This window comes from Fringilla coelebs (genome assembly GCF_963513975.1).
Source record: "Fringilla coelebs genome assembly, chromosome: 11".
NCBI lineage: Eukaryota > Metazoa > Chordata > Aves > Passeriformes > Fringillidae > Fringilla > Fringilla coelebs.
In genome coordinates this window covers 17,878,771-17,894,529 of record NC_140037.1, presented here as the reverse complement: position 1 = coordinate 17,894,529, position 15,759 = coordinate 17,878,771, and the positions used below count along the sequence as shown (strand labels likewise).

General features: G+C 45.8%; 1 protein-coding gene across 8 annotated transcripts in view; it reads left to right on the top strand.

Annotated features, from left to right (window-relative positions):
* The first annotated feature begins 15,530 nt into the window (after positions 1 to 15,530).
* The window catches only part of MAP7D3 (MAP7 domain containing 3), a 42,397-nt gene continuing 42,168 nt past the window's right edge, over positions 15,531 to 15,759 (top strand). For all 8 annotated transcript variants that reach the window (XM_084213315.1, XM_084213316.1, XM_084213318.1 and 5 more), the window contains exon 1: positions 15,531 to 15,634. In XM_084213315.1, the coding sequence (XP_084069441.1) occupies positions 15,556 to 15,634 (79 nt within the window). In that variant the 5' untranslated portion in view covers positions 15,531 to 15,555. The remainder of the gene's footprint in view (positions 15,635 to 15,759) is intronic.

Here is a 15,759-nt window from a genome sequence, read left to right as displayed (position 1 = left end):
ACAGCTCTGTGATTTTACAGAATACACTTAACCACAATTCTGTTATACCTTTATAGAAACTTAATGGAAATAAATATGGGGTAAGGAAGATCCTTTTAAATGAGCTTTAGAAAATAGGAAAAGGAGATAGAACAGGTTTCAGCCTATGTCTCTGGGCAACATTTTTTTGTTTGGTCCTTGTATTTTCAAGCCCCTTTGTATCTACAAATACAGATACACAGGGGCTTGAAAACACAAATACATCTTCTGCAGATATAAATGATACAGATGAAGCAGTGAGGGCCGTGCAGACGGAGCGAACGCGGTTTCCGTGCCGGCGGCAGCAGCGGCTCCGCGCGTCCGGGGCTGGCGCCGCGCAGGGCTCAGCCCCCGGGCCGCTGCTGCCGCCTGCTGACGGCCCGCGGTACTGCAGGCCACGGGCGGCGCTGCGCCCGCGGAACGCGCCTGCGCTGCCTCGAGGGCGCCCCCTGCGCGTCAAGAGCGGCGCTGCAGCCCAGGGATGTGAACGTGACCGTCACAGGGCCCTGACAAGCGCCGGGGCTTTGTACGCTTTGTGCACTGTCTTACGCTTTGTATACTTTGTACACTATTTGCCCTTTCCACGCCCAGTGCTGCCGCCGGAGGGAAGCCCCGGTACTGGAGCCGGAGCCCGTGGCCGCCGCCGGTGCCGCGCCCGCCGGGGCCCGGGAGCAGCGCGGCCGCGCCGCGTTCTCCCCGAGCAGCAGAAATCCAGCAGAAACCCCCAAGTGCCTCCCCTCCGAGGCCGGCAAAGAGCGAGCACCCCCGTTCAGAAACTGCCAACAGAACCCCGCTCCCCCCGCTCCCCCAGAACCATTTCAAGGGTGTGTCAAGGCACTCGGCTTTTGTCTCCTGATCGCTACTTTCCATCCCCCTGACAACAAATGTGAATAAATTCCCTGAAAAAACCTAACCCCCAACACACAGAAACTCAAATAGAGAAGTGCCATAGCTGAGATTTTTTCCACAGCTTGAATTCGGTGTGTCACATCATCATCACTGCTTTTCTCATTCCCTGTGGCTGGGGAACTACTTAAAGTGATAATAACATTTTCACAGATAGGAACAGCACCTGTGTAAAAGCTTTGCAGTTACACATGACAGGGTGAGACTCATTGCTCCCTTAAGTGGATTGGAATTGCTCCCTCCCAGCAGACCTTGAGCAGTCAGGACCCAAGCACAGGGACTGTCACCACCGGCAGGACACTGACCTGTCACACCAGCCTGGCTTCCCCCAAACAGCTGCTGAGATGCAGTCTCTGTAACACATCTTACAGCCTATGATTTATTATAAGGTTTTATTTTATTCATGAGCAATGCTGGGAGTCTTTTTACTCGATGTCTTGCTAAGAGGGAAGTTATTTTGCTCATTGATTACAGGTACTGGATGTGAATGGGAGGAAGGGTTTTTGTTTTCTCTCTGTTCCAGCTCATTAACCACACCTGTCTGGTGAGAAGGAAAGGAGAAGGAGCCATTCAGAGGTAGATCCTGGAAGATTGAAGCACTACCTTGTGGCCTGCCTTGAAGATGCTGGGGGTGCTGGTGCACCTCTCATGCAGAGAGCGTGCAGCTCACACTCCACCAGCAGATCCCAGTGAGTTCCCATCTCACAAGCTGGAAGAAGGAGCCATGCCTTCCCACCTCGAGGCCCTCCAGACTGGGCTTGCAAGTGGCCTTCAAAGGGAGGTGGGAGCCTGTTGAAGGAGGGAGGGATGAAGGCCAGAGCCCTTGGATGTTCTGCAGGTATTTCTCAACCCACCCTCAATGCTGTGCTGGAAAAGGGCCCCGGGCTGGCCATGGGCAGGGCTCATGTCCTGGCTGCCCCATTCCTTCACCCAGTGCCCACATCACCAGTGCCTGCTGAGGCTGGAAGGGTTTGTCCTGTGCCCTCTGATTCCTGCCCTTGGCTGGGGCTGTTTTACCCCTGCCCCTCATGGCAAACCTCAGGCAATTCCGTGGTTTCATTCAGACACGTTTATTCTAAGTGCATCCTCATGCCATCCACACTCTGCTGAGGATATTTTGTTTGGGAATTTCTCCTTTAACTCTTTGAATTCCTCTGTAAATAGGCAGCTGCCTTTACTTAGCAACTGCCTGAGTCATTTCCTCTCTGAGCAATCCTCTGGGTTCACTCTGCAGTACTTCCTCTTAACGTTTTCTACATCTTCTGATATTTTTCCTTTCTTAGCTGAAGCAGGCTGTTAAAAATAGCAACAGGATTTCACTGTGTATTTGTAAAATCGATACCACCACCCCAAAGATCCCTTGATGTCCTTTCTCAGAATAATTTCCATTTTCAGTTGTATAATTATTAAGTCTTGAGGCAAGAGAAAAGTTGCATTTTAGTGGTCCTAAAAAAAAACCCCCTATCTTAATGAAGATATAAACTGCTTCAATATGATTCAGGTTTCTGTTTTGAAACATTACTGAAATAATATTGGCATAACAATCTTGTCAATAGGAAAAACAGACTTAAGGGAGGAAAGCTTTTAGCCACATTTTCATTCTCACCAGACGCCTGGAGGATATCAGAGAATCATAGAGGTTGGAATTTTTAAGGTTGGAAAAGACCTCTGAGTCCAACTGTTAACCCTGCACTGCCTGGTCCATCACGAATCCATGTCTTCAAGTGCCACATTCACACATTTTTTTAAGAACTCCAGAGATGATGATTGGCCACAAGCTGTGGCCAAAAGTGTGTCTGGAATTCCTGGGGTGCAGGAGATGCTGAACTCTAACTCTGGATCTGGCCCCTGCTGCAGGATGTACCTTTGCAGCCCCTCAGAATGTCCCACCTGCTCTGCTCAGGGCATTTGGGAACAAGCAAGTTTTTAATTGTGCTCAGGTTTTTAATTTTAGCTCACTTCTAATTGAGTTTTGCTTTAATGTTTGTGCATGAGAAGGAGTGATAATTGAAGGGGTGGGGACCCTGCTGGAGTCAGAAAAGTGAATGTTCAGCTGATTTATAGCAGGTATTAACCAGGGCCTCACTAGTTTGTTCCCATTGGGAAGAGAGGCTGAAAAACAAGTTAGAATTTTAATGATACTGAGCCTTGTTTCCTTGAGCACAGAAGAGCACCAAGCAGCCCTATTCACCATTTCCAAACCAGGGTCATTACACCCAAGTCTCTCCTCCTGTTATTTCAGGAGTCCATGAGATGACTCCTTTTCTCGCTGACACACAAAGCACCCAAATCCTCTTCCCTCTGCCTTTGCAAGTACATGCTTTGACATGCAGCCCATTGTTTTGGCTGGGAAAACAAAGAGAAACATCCACCCTCACCTCTCATTACAGAAATAGGTGGTAATTGGCCTTTTTATTCAATTTCCAAGATCCCAGTGGTAACTAAACCACCATCTATAACCAAGTCTGCAGTTGACACACCCTCCTCCTCACATGAAGAATTCATAAATCCTGATTTAATCTGTTCTGCCACAGCCTGCTGAAGCCAAATTCCAGATCAGATATTACACAGCATCTTTCTGTGCTGTATCCTACATTTAGTCACTCCACACAGGCTTGCATCTTATTTCATTTCTAGTGTTCAACTCTGCAGTGTGTTCAAGTGGATGATTTCTGAAGGGCTGTACTGCATCAGAGGCTTTTAAGGAAAATAGTCCCATGAAAGCAGGATGAAATCTGAAGGCAGAGGACAGCTTTGTGCTTGTACCACTTCTCTCTGGAGCTGTTTGTCGGAAAAGCAGCAAGCAGGCATGAGTAGTTCTCCTTTTATTTCTGCAGGTGGCACCAAGCATTTAGTTCTGAGACATATTTGTTCTTTTAAAGCTATTTTGAACTCCTGAAAGATGGTCTGCTGCTGTGCAGATCCTCTGTGGCTGCACATGGCCTCTCTGCAGCTCTGTGAGCCCATCCTCCAGGGAGGGGTTCCCCCATCCAGCCTCGTTGTCCCTGGGATGGTGGTGGGAGCTGAGGTGTGAGGCATGGATAGCCCCAGCCAGGGTGGAGACTGGACAGGAGCCAGTGGCATGACTGAGTGTGGGATTACAGCTGAAGCAAGCCAAGAGCTTGGCAGGGGTGTCACTGACCAGAGCCCTCTCCCAGCCCTGCAGTCCCATCCCATCCTCCCAACATGCCTGAGCTGCTGCTGTGCCCTCAGACTGCTCTCACAGGGACATTCTTCTGCTGACTTCAGAGACACCAAAGGGCTGGTGCTGCATGGCCAGGGCACCCTTTGAGCTGTGAGTCTGCAAAGCCACATGCAAGGACCAGGCCAGAGAGCCCTGTTCTGTGACAGCCCTGGCTGGTGTTCTGTGACAGCCCTGGCTGGTGTTCTGTGACAGCTCTGGCTGGTGTTCTGTGACACCCCACACTGATCTGGTGAGCCAGGGAAAGACCCTGGACTAAAGGAGACAAAGCACAGAAACTAAATATCCATATTCCTAACCACTTTCCATCACTGTAAAACTTCAGTGCCACACTCACAACTCTCAAATTTGCCAAATGGAAGCTGCCACATACAACCAGTCTGGGTGCTTTGAGTTTTTGAGGCTGCTGGGGATTACCCAAGAGAGCCAGTCACCTTTTTGGGTGCCCCTTCCCACAGAGGGCCTGGCTGGATGCCCCATGTCCCATCCAGATTTTTTTTCCCTGCAGCCTTTGGAGCTGTCACTCTATCCCCAGGATAACCTATCTGCCACGCTCACGTGCAGAGCACACACTGACAGCTCCCTGGCCCCAGCCCAAAACCATTATGACTTATTAATTTAGCAAGGCAATTAATTTACCACTGGCAGCATTGGCTGAAGAGCAAAATGAGGAAGTCAGATTCATCCTTGTGTCCAATGCATCAAAATAAAAGAACATCTGTAGTGTGCACAGCACACTCTTAGCAACCAGGAGCTCCTGGGCTGGATATTGGAGAAAATCATTGGAAATGAATGGTGCTATACCTGCTCAATCCACCTCCAGCCCTGCTCTACACTGTGATCAGATTGTGCAGTGGTTTTGCACTACACCAAATATTGGGTTTTTTTAGCAGATATTTGTAGTATGCTTTTCCATGCTCTGAAGGTACACACACAATAAATTTAAAACTGATGAAGATTTCCTTGTGCCATGGAGACAGAAACTCCTGGATTATTTCCCTTAGGAGGCATTTCTGGCCTACCACTGAGTGTGCAGCTGTGTACTGAAGCATGTACTTGTTAGAATATGTTGTAGAAACATTATACTACTTAAAAGGTAGATAGTGTCTTATAATTTCAAAGCACTGTATAAGCACTGACTAATTGAGGTTCATGGCAACACTTTTAAGCAGATAAGGAGCTACCACTGAAAAATAAGTAGCAGCCAACACTTACTACCCTGAGGTCTAAACTACAGTAGTTATTTTTTCAGGTGTGGGAAAGGCAAAATATTCGAGTTTGCTCAGATGCCACAGTACAGTAATAACTGGCAAATGTCAGTATTTAAATGAAACTTCAGATGGAAACCCCCCACCTCCATCCACTCCCCCACCCACTCACAGCCAAATTCAGCTGAAGTGCTGCCATGACAGGACTTGTCACAACTTCTTTTCACACAAGTTACACAGCCTTGATACCCCCTTGAGCACTGGGGTGCAGGTTGGCTGAAAATCCTGCCCCCAGGAATTGCCTGAGAAAGGACAAGGCTCCAGCCCTGGTAGGCTGAGCAGGTTGTTGTCATACTAAGAAGAAGAACCAGTATTGCTGGTGGAAAGCCAGCCCCTCATGCTCAGCCCTGCCAAGGCACTGGCTGCTCCTTTCTTTGTCATTTGCTGTAGCAGAACAAGCTTCAAAGGGCTCCTGTGACAGCCACCTGCTTTGATCCAGGGTAAAACACCTTGGAGGTGGGAATCTTGGATACCAAAGCAGGTGCTGCATCACCATAGCTAGGCAAAGGAGAATCCCTAGGGCTCTTCAAACTTCTTTTCTCTTCTTCACCGAGCAAACCATTGAACCTCAGCAACGCTCCTGCAGCCCAGTTCATGCACACGTGGGTATCATCACACAGTGCTCACAGCCATTTATACCAGGCCACTCACCACAGGATTTCAAACCACGCAGGGCTCACACTGCTGACTTGAGACAGAAACCTTCCCACATGAAAGCCAAGGTCGTGGCAGAGAAACCAGTGGAAACTCTATTAGCAATGCTGTGACCTGCTAATTAGCAGTCATACTGAAAGCCATTAACTCCCAGAAAACAAGAGACCTAGAGGTTCCTGTTAGCTGAATGTGGGTTGGACAGTACCAAGACTGAAGGGTTTGCCTTGAAAAGCTCACAGAGCATGTGCTCAGTGCTTGACTGAAGCTGTTTTGCTGGGTTTTCAGGTGGCTGCTGTGCCTGCCTCAGTGTGCAGGGGTATGGAAGGGAATTACCCTCTGGAGGGATCATCAGGACACACTATAAATTATCACCTAGCATTGCCACAAAATGGATCTAAAGGATTCCTACATGCTATGCTACATCTCATTTATTTCAGAAATATTTAAATGTCTTGCTAGTTTTGCCCTTAAACTTCTAGAAGGAAAAAAATCTGTGTCCTTGCCATTAGATTTAGATCTAAAAAATGTAGATCTAGAAGGCACCAGACTGGACAGAATGGATTTCAGGGGGGGCTACAATCCTTCATGTTGCTGCCCACAGCATCATTTTACTCATCATGAGGAACTTACCTATTATTTTACACTCACAGTGCTCCAGGAACACAGCCAGTGCTCATTACTGTCAACTACACCGGGGGCCTAATTGCAGAGCACATCCCTGATTGCTTTGGAGGGGCTGGGTAGCAATTGGCTCTGCAGGCAGAGTGCCACTGCCAGACTGTTAGCATCTGCATGATTTGTGTCTCTGACTTCCAAAACTCCAGATACCACAGACAGGACTCACAGACACAGAGAGACTCCCATTGATCACCTTTACACAGCCCATGCAGGGACCTCTTGTTACATTACCTGCCAATTAAAAACTGATAATTTTATAATAGGAAATTTGATTAATTAATTTTCTTTTTTTAATTAGAGAACATGTCCTTTTTCTCTGGTGTAAAGTCTAATTCTTTTGCAGCTCACAGCCACATTTTGAAATGTGTTCAGCTAGAAAAGCTGGAAAATGCTTTCTTAAATTTTACTCTTGAAGACTTCACAACTGACATTAAATAAAAACGTGAAGCCAAAGGAACCATGGAATGGTTAACTCTTGAGGAAGACATAATCAGAAAATGCAAGGAGAAACAGCTGGTCTTTCTCTTCTTGCTCCATGCCACCAGTTAGAGCTTTTTATGAAGAGTAACCCAAATGGAAAACCTGCTCGATGCAGATGCAAGCAATTCATTAGGGCTGTCCCTGCAATGGAATCCACAGTGTCAAGAATAAATGGCACTGCTGTGATTCTGTAGTAACAACCTCACAAAACAACCCCACCAGGCAGGGGAACTGGCCACAGATGGGCTGGTGCTTGTGTTCTAAGGCTCTCAGCTCCAAATCTGGCCAGTTATCTCTCCTCGTGGAGTCTGAGGTCCCCAGCAGCACAGCTCTTGTTGGGCTAGTGCTTACAAAGAGTTGCCTAGTGGGTCCAAAAGTGGTTTGTGGGTGAAATTCGGAAAATAAAAAAGTGAAAACAGAGAGGTTTATGTGTGTAAAATGAGCAGAAGTCTGATCAGAATCTGACCCTGCGTCTCTCACTGTGTGTGCATGGATGTGTAGGAGCAGGGAGGCAGAGGAAATATGTGAGAGAAGCCATAAAAGCTCCCAGATAATGCCTCCAAAGTATTTCTAAGCCATTGCACAAGGAACAATATACAGAGACTTAAATTCACACAATTTAATTTAGACACAAGGGATCTATTTACGTGGCTAGAAGAATCCCCATGTGGAATAGGCTTACAAAGAACCTTCTTTAGGCAAAACAAACAAACAAACACTGGAGTCATTTATCTCCTTGCCTTCTTCCTGTGCTGGAATACAGGAGCTTCACAGTGCTACAGCCCCAAAGCGTGGCAGGGGCCTCCCGCTGTCCCTGCAGAATCCCACTTCAGTTCATTCAGCTGGGCAGGAGCAGAGGGCCCATTTCATGGGAGGACAAGGTAGGGTCTATGGTGAAGCAGCCTGTGAGACCAGGGTCTTTCCAAGCCATGTAGGGAGCCAGTGGGAATTGCCAAGGCTGCAAACTCCAAGCCAAAACAGGAAGGAACACCATAGAGTTCAGTAGCAACCACACTGCTAAAGCTCTTCTCCAAATACATTTTCTTACAGAAAGAAACGTTGCTGTTTGCCTGAACATTATTTCAGTATGAAATTGGTCTTCTAAAACTGATTAAGTATTCCAAGAGCTGAAAATTTTTCTTGATACTGCTGAATAGGACCCATAGAGTTTACTCCATATTGAACTTGGTAAGACTGGATTAATTGAAGGGGAGAGAGGCAAATTCAGCAGCAGAATTAACGGGTTGTTACTACCAGAAAGAAATGGAGAAATGGAACCACAGTATCTCAGCAGGGTGAATGCAGCCAGCACTTCCCTGTGCCAAACTCACATATGGGCCTTTATGGTGCAGTCCCAACAGCATCCATCCCACACCGAGAGCATCTTTGACCCTGGGGAGAGAGGAAAGCAAACTGGAGGAAGTCATCCTAAAACACAACTTGTTAGTGCTCACTCCCCTTACAAGCTGCTTGGAACAGCAGCTAGAAGGCACTGGGATAAAGGAGGGATTTTCAGGTAGGTAAATACCAAAACACTGCAGAATGTTAAAATTTGGATTAAATTAGCTCCAGATATCACGTGCATTCATAAAATCAATAGTAGATTTTTGGTGGCTTTTTGCTGCTGCTGAAAAGCCATTTCTCTGTTCTCTCTTCCTTTGTGAGTGGGACAGTGTAACCATCATTTCCAGGGGTCTCCTTGGCTCGAGTTCCCTCTCCTTTAGAATGGGAATGGCTGACCAAAGCAGCACATTGCTGCACCAAACCTCTGCAGGGAATCCAGACAATATAACAGGGCTGTTAAATCCAGGCCTGCCAGGAAATGTAGGGAGAGCAGGTGGCAGTCTGAAGCAAAAAGTCTGCCCAGAGTCTGGGAAATGGGAACTATTCCTGACAAATCTCGTTCTTACTGCATGAAGAGCCACTCCAAACCCCAAGCAAATATCTTATATCACCTTAGGGAAGCAAATACTTCAGACCAAGTTTCTGTCCTTGCACTAAGAATCTTCCCCATCATCACTACAACCTGCTCTTTATTCTTGCTTTTTCCAAAGGCAGTGAGGCAGTTACCAGGGACTCTCCTGTTCTCTGCCAAGGAGCTCTGCACAGAATAAAATTTGCATGACTGGCTTTTCTTCTTTTTGTCCAAGGAGACTTCCTGGACAACTGATCTTTCAAAAGCAGCGACCTTCAAACTGTTACAAAGAAAAACATCTAAGCAGTGCTAAGTTACTTTGAAATATTTTCATGCTCAAACAACTGAAAAATTATTCTGTATTTTCATAGTTCCCATAAGTGCTCACTTCTAGGCAAGGATCAATCAGTCAGATTTTTAGATCATTACATAGATTTGAGAAGTCTTTTAAGAGTCTTCAAAAAATGTCCTTTCAGTCAGATGCATAGCACTGCTAACAAAATACTGTTACTCACATCAGTGATTTATCTCAACACCACTTGGAATAATAAAATATTCATAAAAAGCCCTACTGAAATATATTATCTCATCAGCACATGGTGATAAGATTAAATTGTTTGGCATTAGAAGTGATAAGGATTACCATATCAGTGTTTAGCTTGTTGAAATCATATTACCTAGTGCCATTGACGGTAATCACACTGAAATTCTGGATAATTTCAAATGATTCAGTAATAATTACCACACTGTGCTGTAGGCAAAGGGAGATGCTGGAATCTGCACAGCTAGTGCTGAATTTGTACAACGACTCAGCGTGATGGGATTTGTACCTTAAGAAAATTGACTGAGCTGAATCCCCTTAGTCTTTCCTCTAGGGAATGTACTGCTCCAAATCAGGCCAGGGCAGGAAGGAAACAGTATGGAAATTATTTTAAAAATTATCCAGCTGCACTACAGCTCCTTAGGAAACTCAGGACAAGGTTTGGGCTCTTTGGGGTAGGGAGCAACCTACTGTGGTCAGTGTTCACCCATTATTCCTGCAGCCTCCCAGACCATGTGGCAACACAAGTAAATAGCCAGCGATGACACATGCAGTGAGAACTTGAGCACAGAGCATCTCAGTTTGGCTGAACAGATGCAGCATTGACACACACTGTTAGGCAGCCACTGTCACAAGAAGTGGCCTAAGAGCTTAACTTTTATAATCTACTATTATTTTTTTACTGTCTTCAGTGTGCTCAACCTCCCAGACACACCCATACACAATACAGCAACTGCCAGCCTCAGAGAGAGCTTATGCTTGATGGAAAGCCACAGAATAAATAAGTAGGTACATAAACACTGAAAAGATGATAGATGGTGAGAACAGACTTATTTATCCCTATTTTGACCCCTGCAAGCATTTAAATTTGTATGGGAATATGTTTTCTAAGACAACACAGGTATAATTCTATGAAGTGAGAACTGGTGGGCAGGCACAGGATGGCAGATAGGAAAGGAGAGGATCTGTTTCCATATGTTACATGTGCATGTTCTTTCTCAATTCCTTTTTGTGTAAATTGGTCTCCTGCCCTTACTAAACTATTATACAGAAAGGATGATCTTAGAGACAGAATTGGTGTCAGGCACTGAAGCATCAAACCCTTTCTGCCAGCCAACCAAGCAGCCACATGACCACCATGTCTTCCCTTGAACTCATTTATCTTTTGTCACTGCTTAGAACACTCTCTAATTTTAGAAGGCAGTTCTGCAACCCTTGCAGTGAATAATACTTGTTCTGGCCAATAGTCCCAAAAGGCACAAGTAGGAGTGCCAGAATCACAGAAACACAGAGCTGAGACAGAGCTCAAGAGGTCATGGGATCCCTGTGATCAGACCTCTCTTTCTGGGCTGACACTCACCCAGACACAGATGCCCCATGCTGGAGTTTTACAGCTTCCCCAGCAATCTATTCCACTATTATTTCCCCACCCCACCTGATAATATTTTCCTTTAAATCAAATAATCTTCCCTGATTAAAATCACATCAATCATCTTTTACTATCTCTGTTTCAAAGAAAGCAGATTATCACCTTTCATTTACATCTTCATTAGACTGGAAAAAAATTCCAATTCTTTAACTTTCTTCATTCATCCTCTCATTATTTCTTCTCACTTGCTCTAGATGTTCCCCAGCTGGCTTGCATCTTCTTGGGCAGCACCCCCAGAGTGCTCCTGCTGCTTCCTAGTACTGCTGAGCAGAGGGGGGCTGTGTGTCCCAGAGCCCAGTCTCTGTCCCTGCTCTGGGGCACTTCCCTTTTCACAACACCAGGCCACTGTTGACTCATGCTCAGCTTGTGACATCCCAGATTATTTTCTGCTCTATCTGCTATTAGCAAGCTGTCCACTGTCATGCCTTTCCACACTGAATTGTACTTGTCTAAATGTTTTCTCTTGCATCAGTCCCTATTTACCCAAATCTTCTCCTGGACTGTATCTCTAACTTTCAGGATCATTCTGAATTCTATGCTTGTACTCTACCATATCAGCAGTGCATAAAAATGATAAAGGACTGCTTCCCCTTCTATCATCCAGGTAACTAATAAACGTACTGGGACAAGGACAAACTAACAGCTGAATTCTGTATCTCTTCTATTAGGCAATACTGTCTAATAACTTCAGAGCTGAGGAATTATTCACCTAGATAAATACAAGTAAACTTGGGCCAGAGCTGAGAAATGAGGTCCTAAGCGTGCAGATGTATTAGTAACATCAAAGTTTGCAGGTATTTGTCGCAGCAGGAGAGCAATAAACAAGAATGTGCAGTTAAAGCCCATTTGGAAAAAATATTGGGCAGCTACAGTAATTTTCATGCCATCAATTTTCTTTCCATCAGCCAAGACAGTTACATTCACCACAGGAAACCCACTATAATGTCACAATACAGGCCTTACACTTTTGGACTTAGAACATTTTGAAATATTTGTTCATAATTTTTCAAAATCCTACACATGGATATAAATATAAAGATACATTTAATTTCCCTGGTTTCTTGTTTTAGCTCTTACTCAGCAAGACTGTGACACAAATAAAGTTGAATACGCACAAACATTTTACTGGTAGATACTTCAATGACCAAAGGAATTAGGACCTGTAGTCTCACAGAAAATTAAATCTGGGGGCTGTTTTCTTGAACTAGAATATAAAAACCATTATACCAGATTTCAGACTGAGTCAGACAAGCACAACATCTAATACTGTGTAACAATGGATACTTTGGGAAACAGGATAAGGAATAAATTAATAGGTGAGTGCTTCTTCCTCTGGCACCATCCCCAGATCTATCAGTGGTATCAGTGGCTTAGGGATTTTCTGAGCATTTCTTTTTGCAGCTGGGTCATTACATGTGCAAGATTCTACCTGGCTAATTTCAGCCACTATTTTCCAACAGCTTTCAGTATTCCTTAAACTGAAATGGATAATATAACCCCTGGAATCTCACATTGCATGCAGTGCCAGGGCTCTATTGATTCTGAGCTCACAATGCCAATATGCACCCATCCGTGATTCAGCCTGAAACAGCTTTGAAGATTTGTCAGAAACTATCACATGAAAACTAAAAGGACAGAAGAAATGACTGAAAAATTAAATTATTCATTTTTCCACAGGGACATGGAAAAAAGGACAGTCTTTCAAGGATTAGGATAAACCAGCTACTATAATCAAATCTGCAAATGCTGCAAAATTGAAAGGCAATTCCAAGTCCTGCTGAGGCCATGTGAGGTCAAAATTTTAATGAAGTTCCACCAAAAATGCAAAAGCAGTAATTGGATGACTGAACTGAAAATCTGAGAAACAAGGTCTAAAAGGAAATAATATTATTATGACAAATGTTACATTTACAATTGCTGCAACATTAGCTCAAACATTCCTAAACTGCTCATCAAAGAAAAAGATAACACGTTTTCCACATTGGGGCAGATTTTCTCAGCTCAGTTCCTGTGTGCCTAAAGATAAAAGATATGCTTGTCAAGCAGTTTGTAGATATGTGCAGAGCAGGGAGGGACAATGCGCCACTTCTACCTCAAGAGTCCTTTTATCTCGCATGAATTTATATGTGCTTGGCCTTTTTATTTTAACTTTACAGCCTCCACTGCACCACCACAAACATCCTGAGTGTGCAACACTTGGTTTATTTCCCTTCCTGTAATTCATACCTTCTACTCTGAAGCTTTGCACGTGCAGAAGATCAGGCGTGTCAAATTGCAAGCAGTGAGACCACTCATGTATGTTTCAGTTGAAATGGAAAGAAAAGAAAATGCCGTCTCATTTGAAAGTGAATTTTAGTTGCCCATTCTGTTTGCAAGCGTCCCCTTCAATGTGATTGCTCTCATGCCATTTCTCAGAGGAACAAAAATGTATAAATAGACTCTGACCCCTTTTATTGCACAGTGTGTTAAATGGGAAAGTTAAGGAAAATTACTGTAACCTAAAAAAAATTCAGAGGCACCTCAAAACATTAATGAACACTTTATTATTACAGATATGGAAAGTACAGCCCCATAACTACATATTGCTTTTGGGGCTTGCAAAACATAAAAATTACATTCTCTCAGGTAGTTTGACCATTTTTTCATACCACACATATTGTACTTTATGCTGTTGAGAATGAATACAAACCATTTTGGTGATATTTTCTGATAATTGCTGACTAAAGGAAGATAGAAAAATACATGGATACAGAACAAGGAATCAACAAACCTGGGCTGGGCTTTTTTGCTGTGCTGCTTTGTTCATGACATAACTAGAGACTTTGATTTCAATTACTGTCTTCTCATCTGTAAAATGAGGACGACATCTGAATGTCTCTCAGTGGAATGGTGAAATTTGATTTCAGCATGTGTAAAAAGGACATGGAGATGGCAAGGTGTTATTACCATATATTATAAATATAAACCTAGGAAATTTGGCATTGAATGTGTAGGGTGTTTTTCCCCTTTAGCTGCCCTTTAGTTTTAAATACTACTACTAATAATTGACATTCTGTTAACACTGAGAGGAAACAACAGACAAAGGATTCTGTGCACACACATATAGCCAACATAAAAAAAAAGAAACAAAGAACAGGGCAAGTCTGTGGTCTGAATATTCAAGCTAAAATGGAGCTCTACTTGGAATATTTAGAAGGTTCCTTTTTCATTCTCTCGAAATACTTCCTGATCTTCTTCTGCATTCATCACAATTATCAGTTAATTTTTTGGCCCACTGGCAGGCAAACTTCTGTTCATGATTGCAAAGGGAGTTTCCTGCACAAGGCCCAAAGAGCCTGCCCTTTGGAATGGCCGTGGATGCTGCTTTACCTTCACTCTTCTCAGAGTGAAAACTCAGAGGCAAAATGAGATTATTCCCAAATTTATTGATAATCAACTAGAGCAGCATCTCTCCGTGAGAGCTCTCTAATGGGAGGCAACTCATGATGGTTAATAACACATTAGTTTAGGTTGGAAGGGACCTTAAAGACCATCCAGTTCCAAGTCCCTTGCAGTGCTGGGATGACATTTGCAGTTGGTGTGGGGACACAAACTGCCCCTGCCCGGTGGGGTATCCGGGGAGCTGTGCTGTGCCCACCCAGCCTGGAGCCGGCCAGCAGGGCCAGGCCCCACTCAGCACCGGCCATCGGGGACCACGATGGCTCCCGTGGGGCGGCCAATTCCACTGGCCCCCTTGGCAGATGTTCACAGAATATTCAAAATATTCAAGCCCCGAACCACTAAACCAAAGGCGTATTTAAGAGGTTTCTGGATTTGGCATTGGGTGATGTGGTTTAGTGATTGCAGTGCCAGCTTTGAGTGGACTTGAGATCGTGAAGGTCTCGTCCAGTCTTGACAATTCCATGATCCTAAACCACATCACTCAGTGCCAGATCCAGACATCTCTTAAACACCTCCAGGGACGGTGACTCCACCGCCTCCTTGTGCAGCCTATTCCATCACCTGACCACCTGACCAGTGGATATTTTTTTTCCTAATCTGAATCTCTGCTGTCGCCGTTTAAGGCCGCTTTCTCTGGTCCTCTCCGTGCAGACCCGGCAGACGAGCCCGGCCCCAGCTCACTGCACGCTCCCGTCAGGGGTGATCAGATCCCCCCTGAGCCTCCTGGAGCCCCCCGGCTCCCTCAGCCGCTGCTCATCAGACTCCCAGTCTTTCCCAGTTCCCCAGTTTTGGTCTCTCCCAGTTCCCCAGTCCTTGCAGGAGGTTCCCTGCCCCCGGCCGGACCCGCTCCAGCAGCCCGGTCCCTGTGGAAGCGCAGCCCGAGGCAGCGCTCGCCGCGGCCGCCCCGGATGGACGCGGGAGCGCTCCCGGTGCCGGCGGGGCGGGGGCGGGAGCGGGCGGAGCCTGCGCACTGCGCCCCGCGCCCCGCGGCCCGCCCGGCACTCCCGCGGCCCGGCGCTGAAGATGGCGGAGGGCGGTCCGGTGCCCCCGTCCTGCGCTTCCTCCTCTTCCTCCTCCTTGAAGGGGCTGCGGGAGCAGATGGGTGAGAGCGGGCAGGGAGGGGTAGCACGGGGGGTGTGTGGGGGTCCGGCGGCCCAAGGGCGCGGCTGGCGCCGGCTGCCCCCCCACGGCCGCCCTGCTGGACGTCCGGCCCCGTCCCGGGGCGGG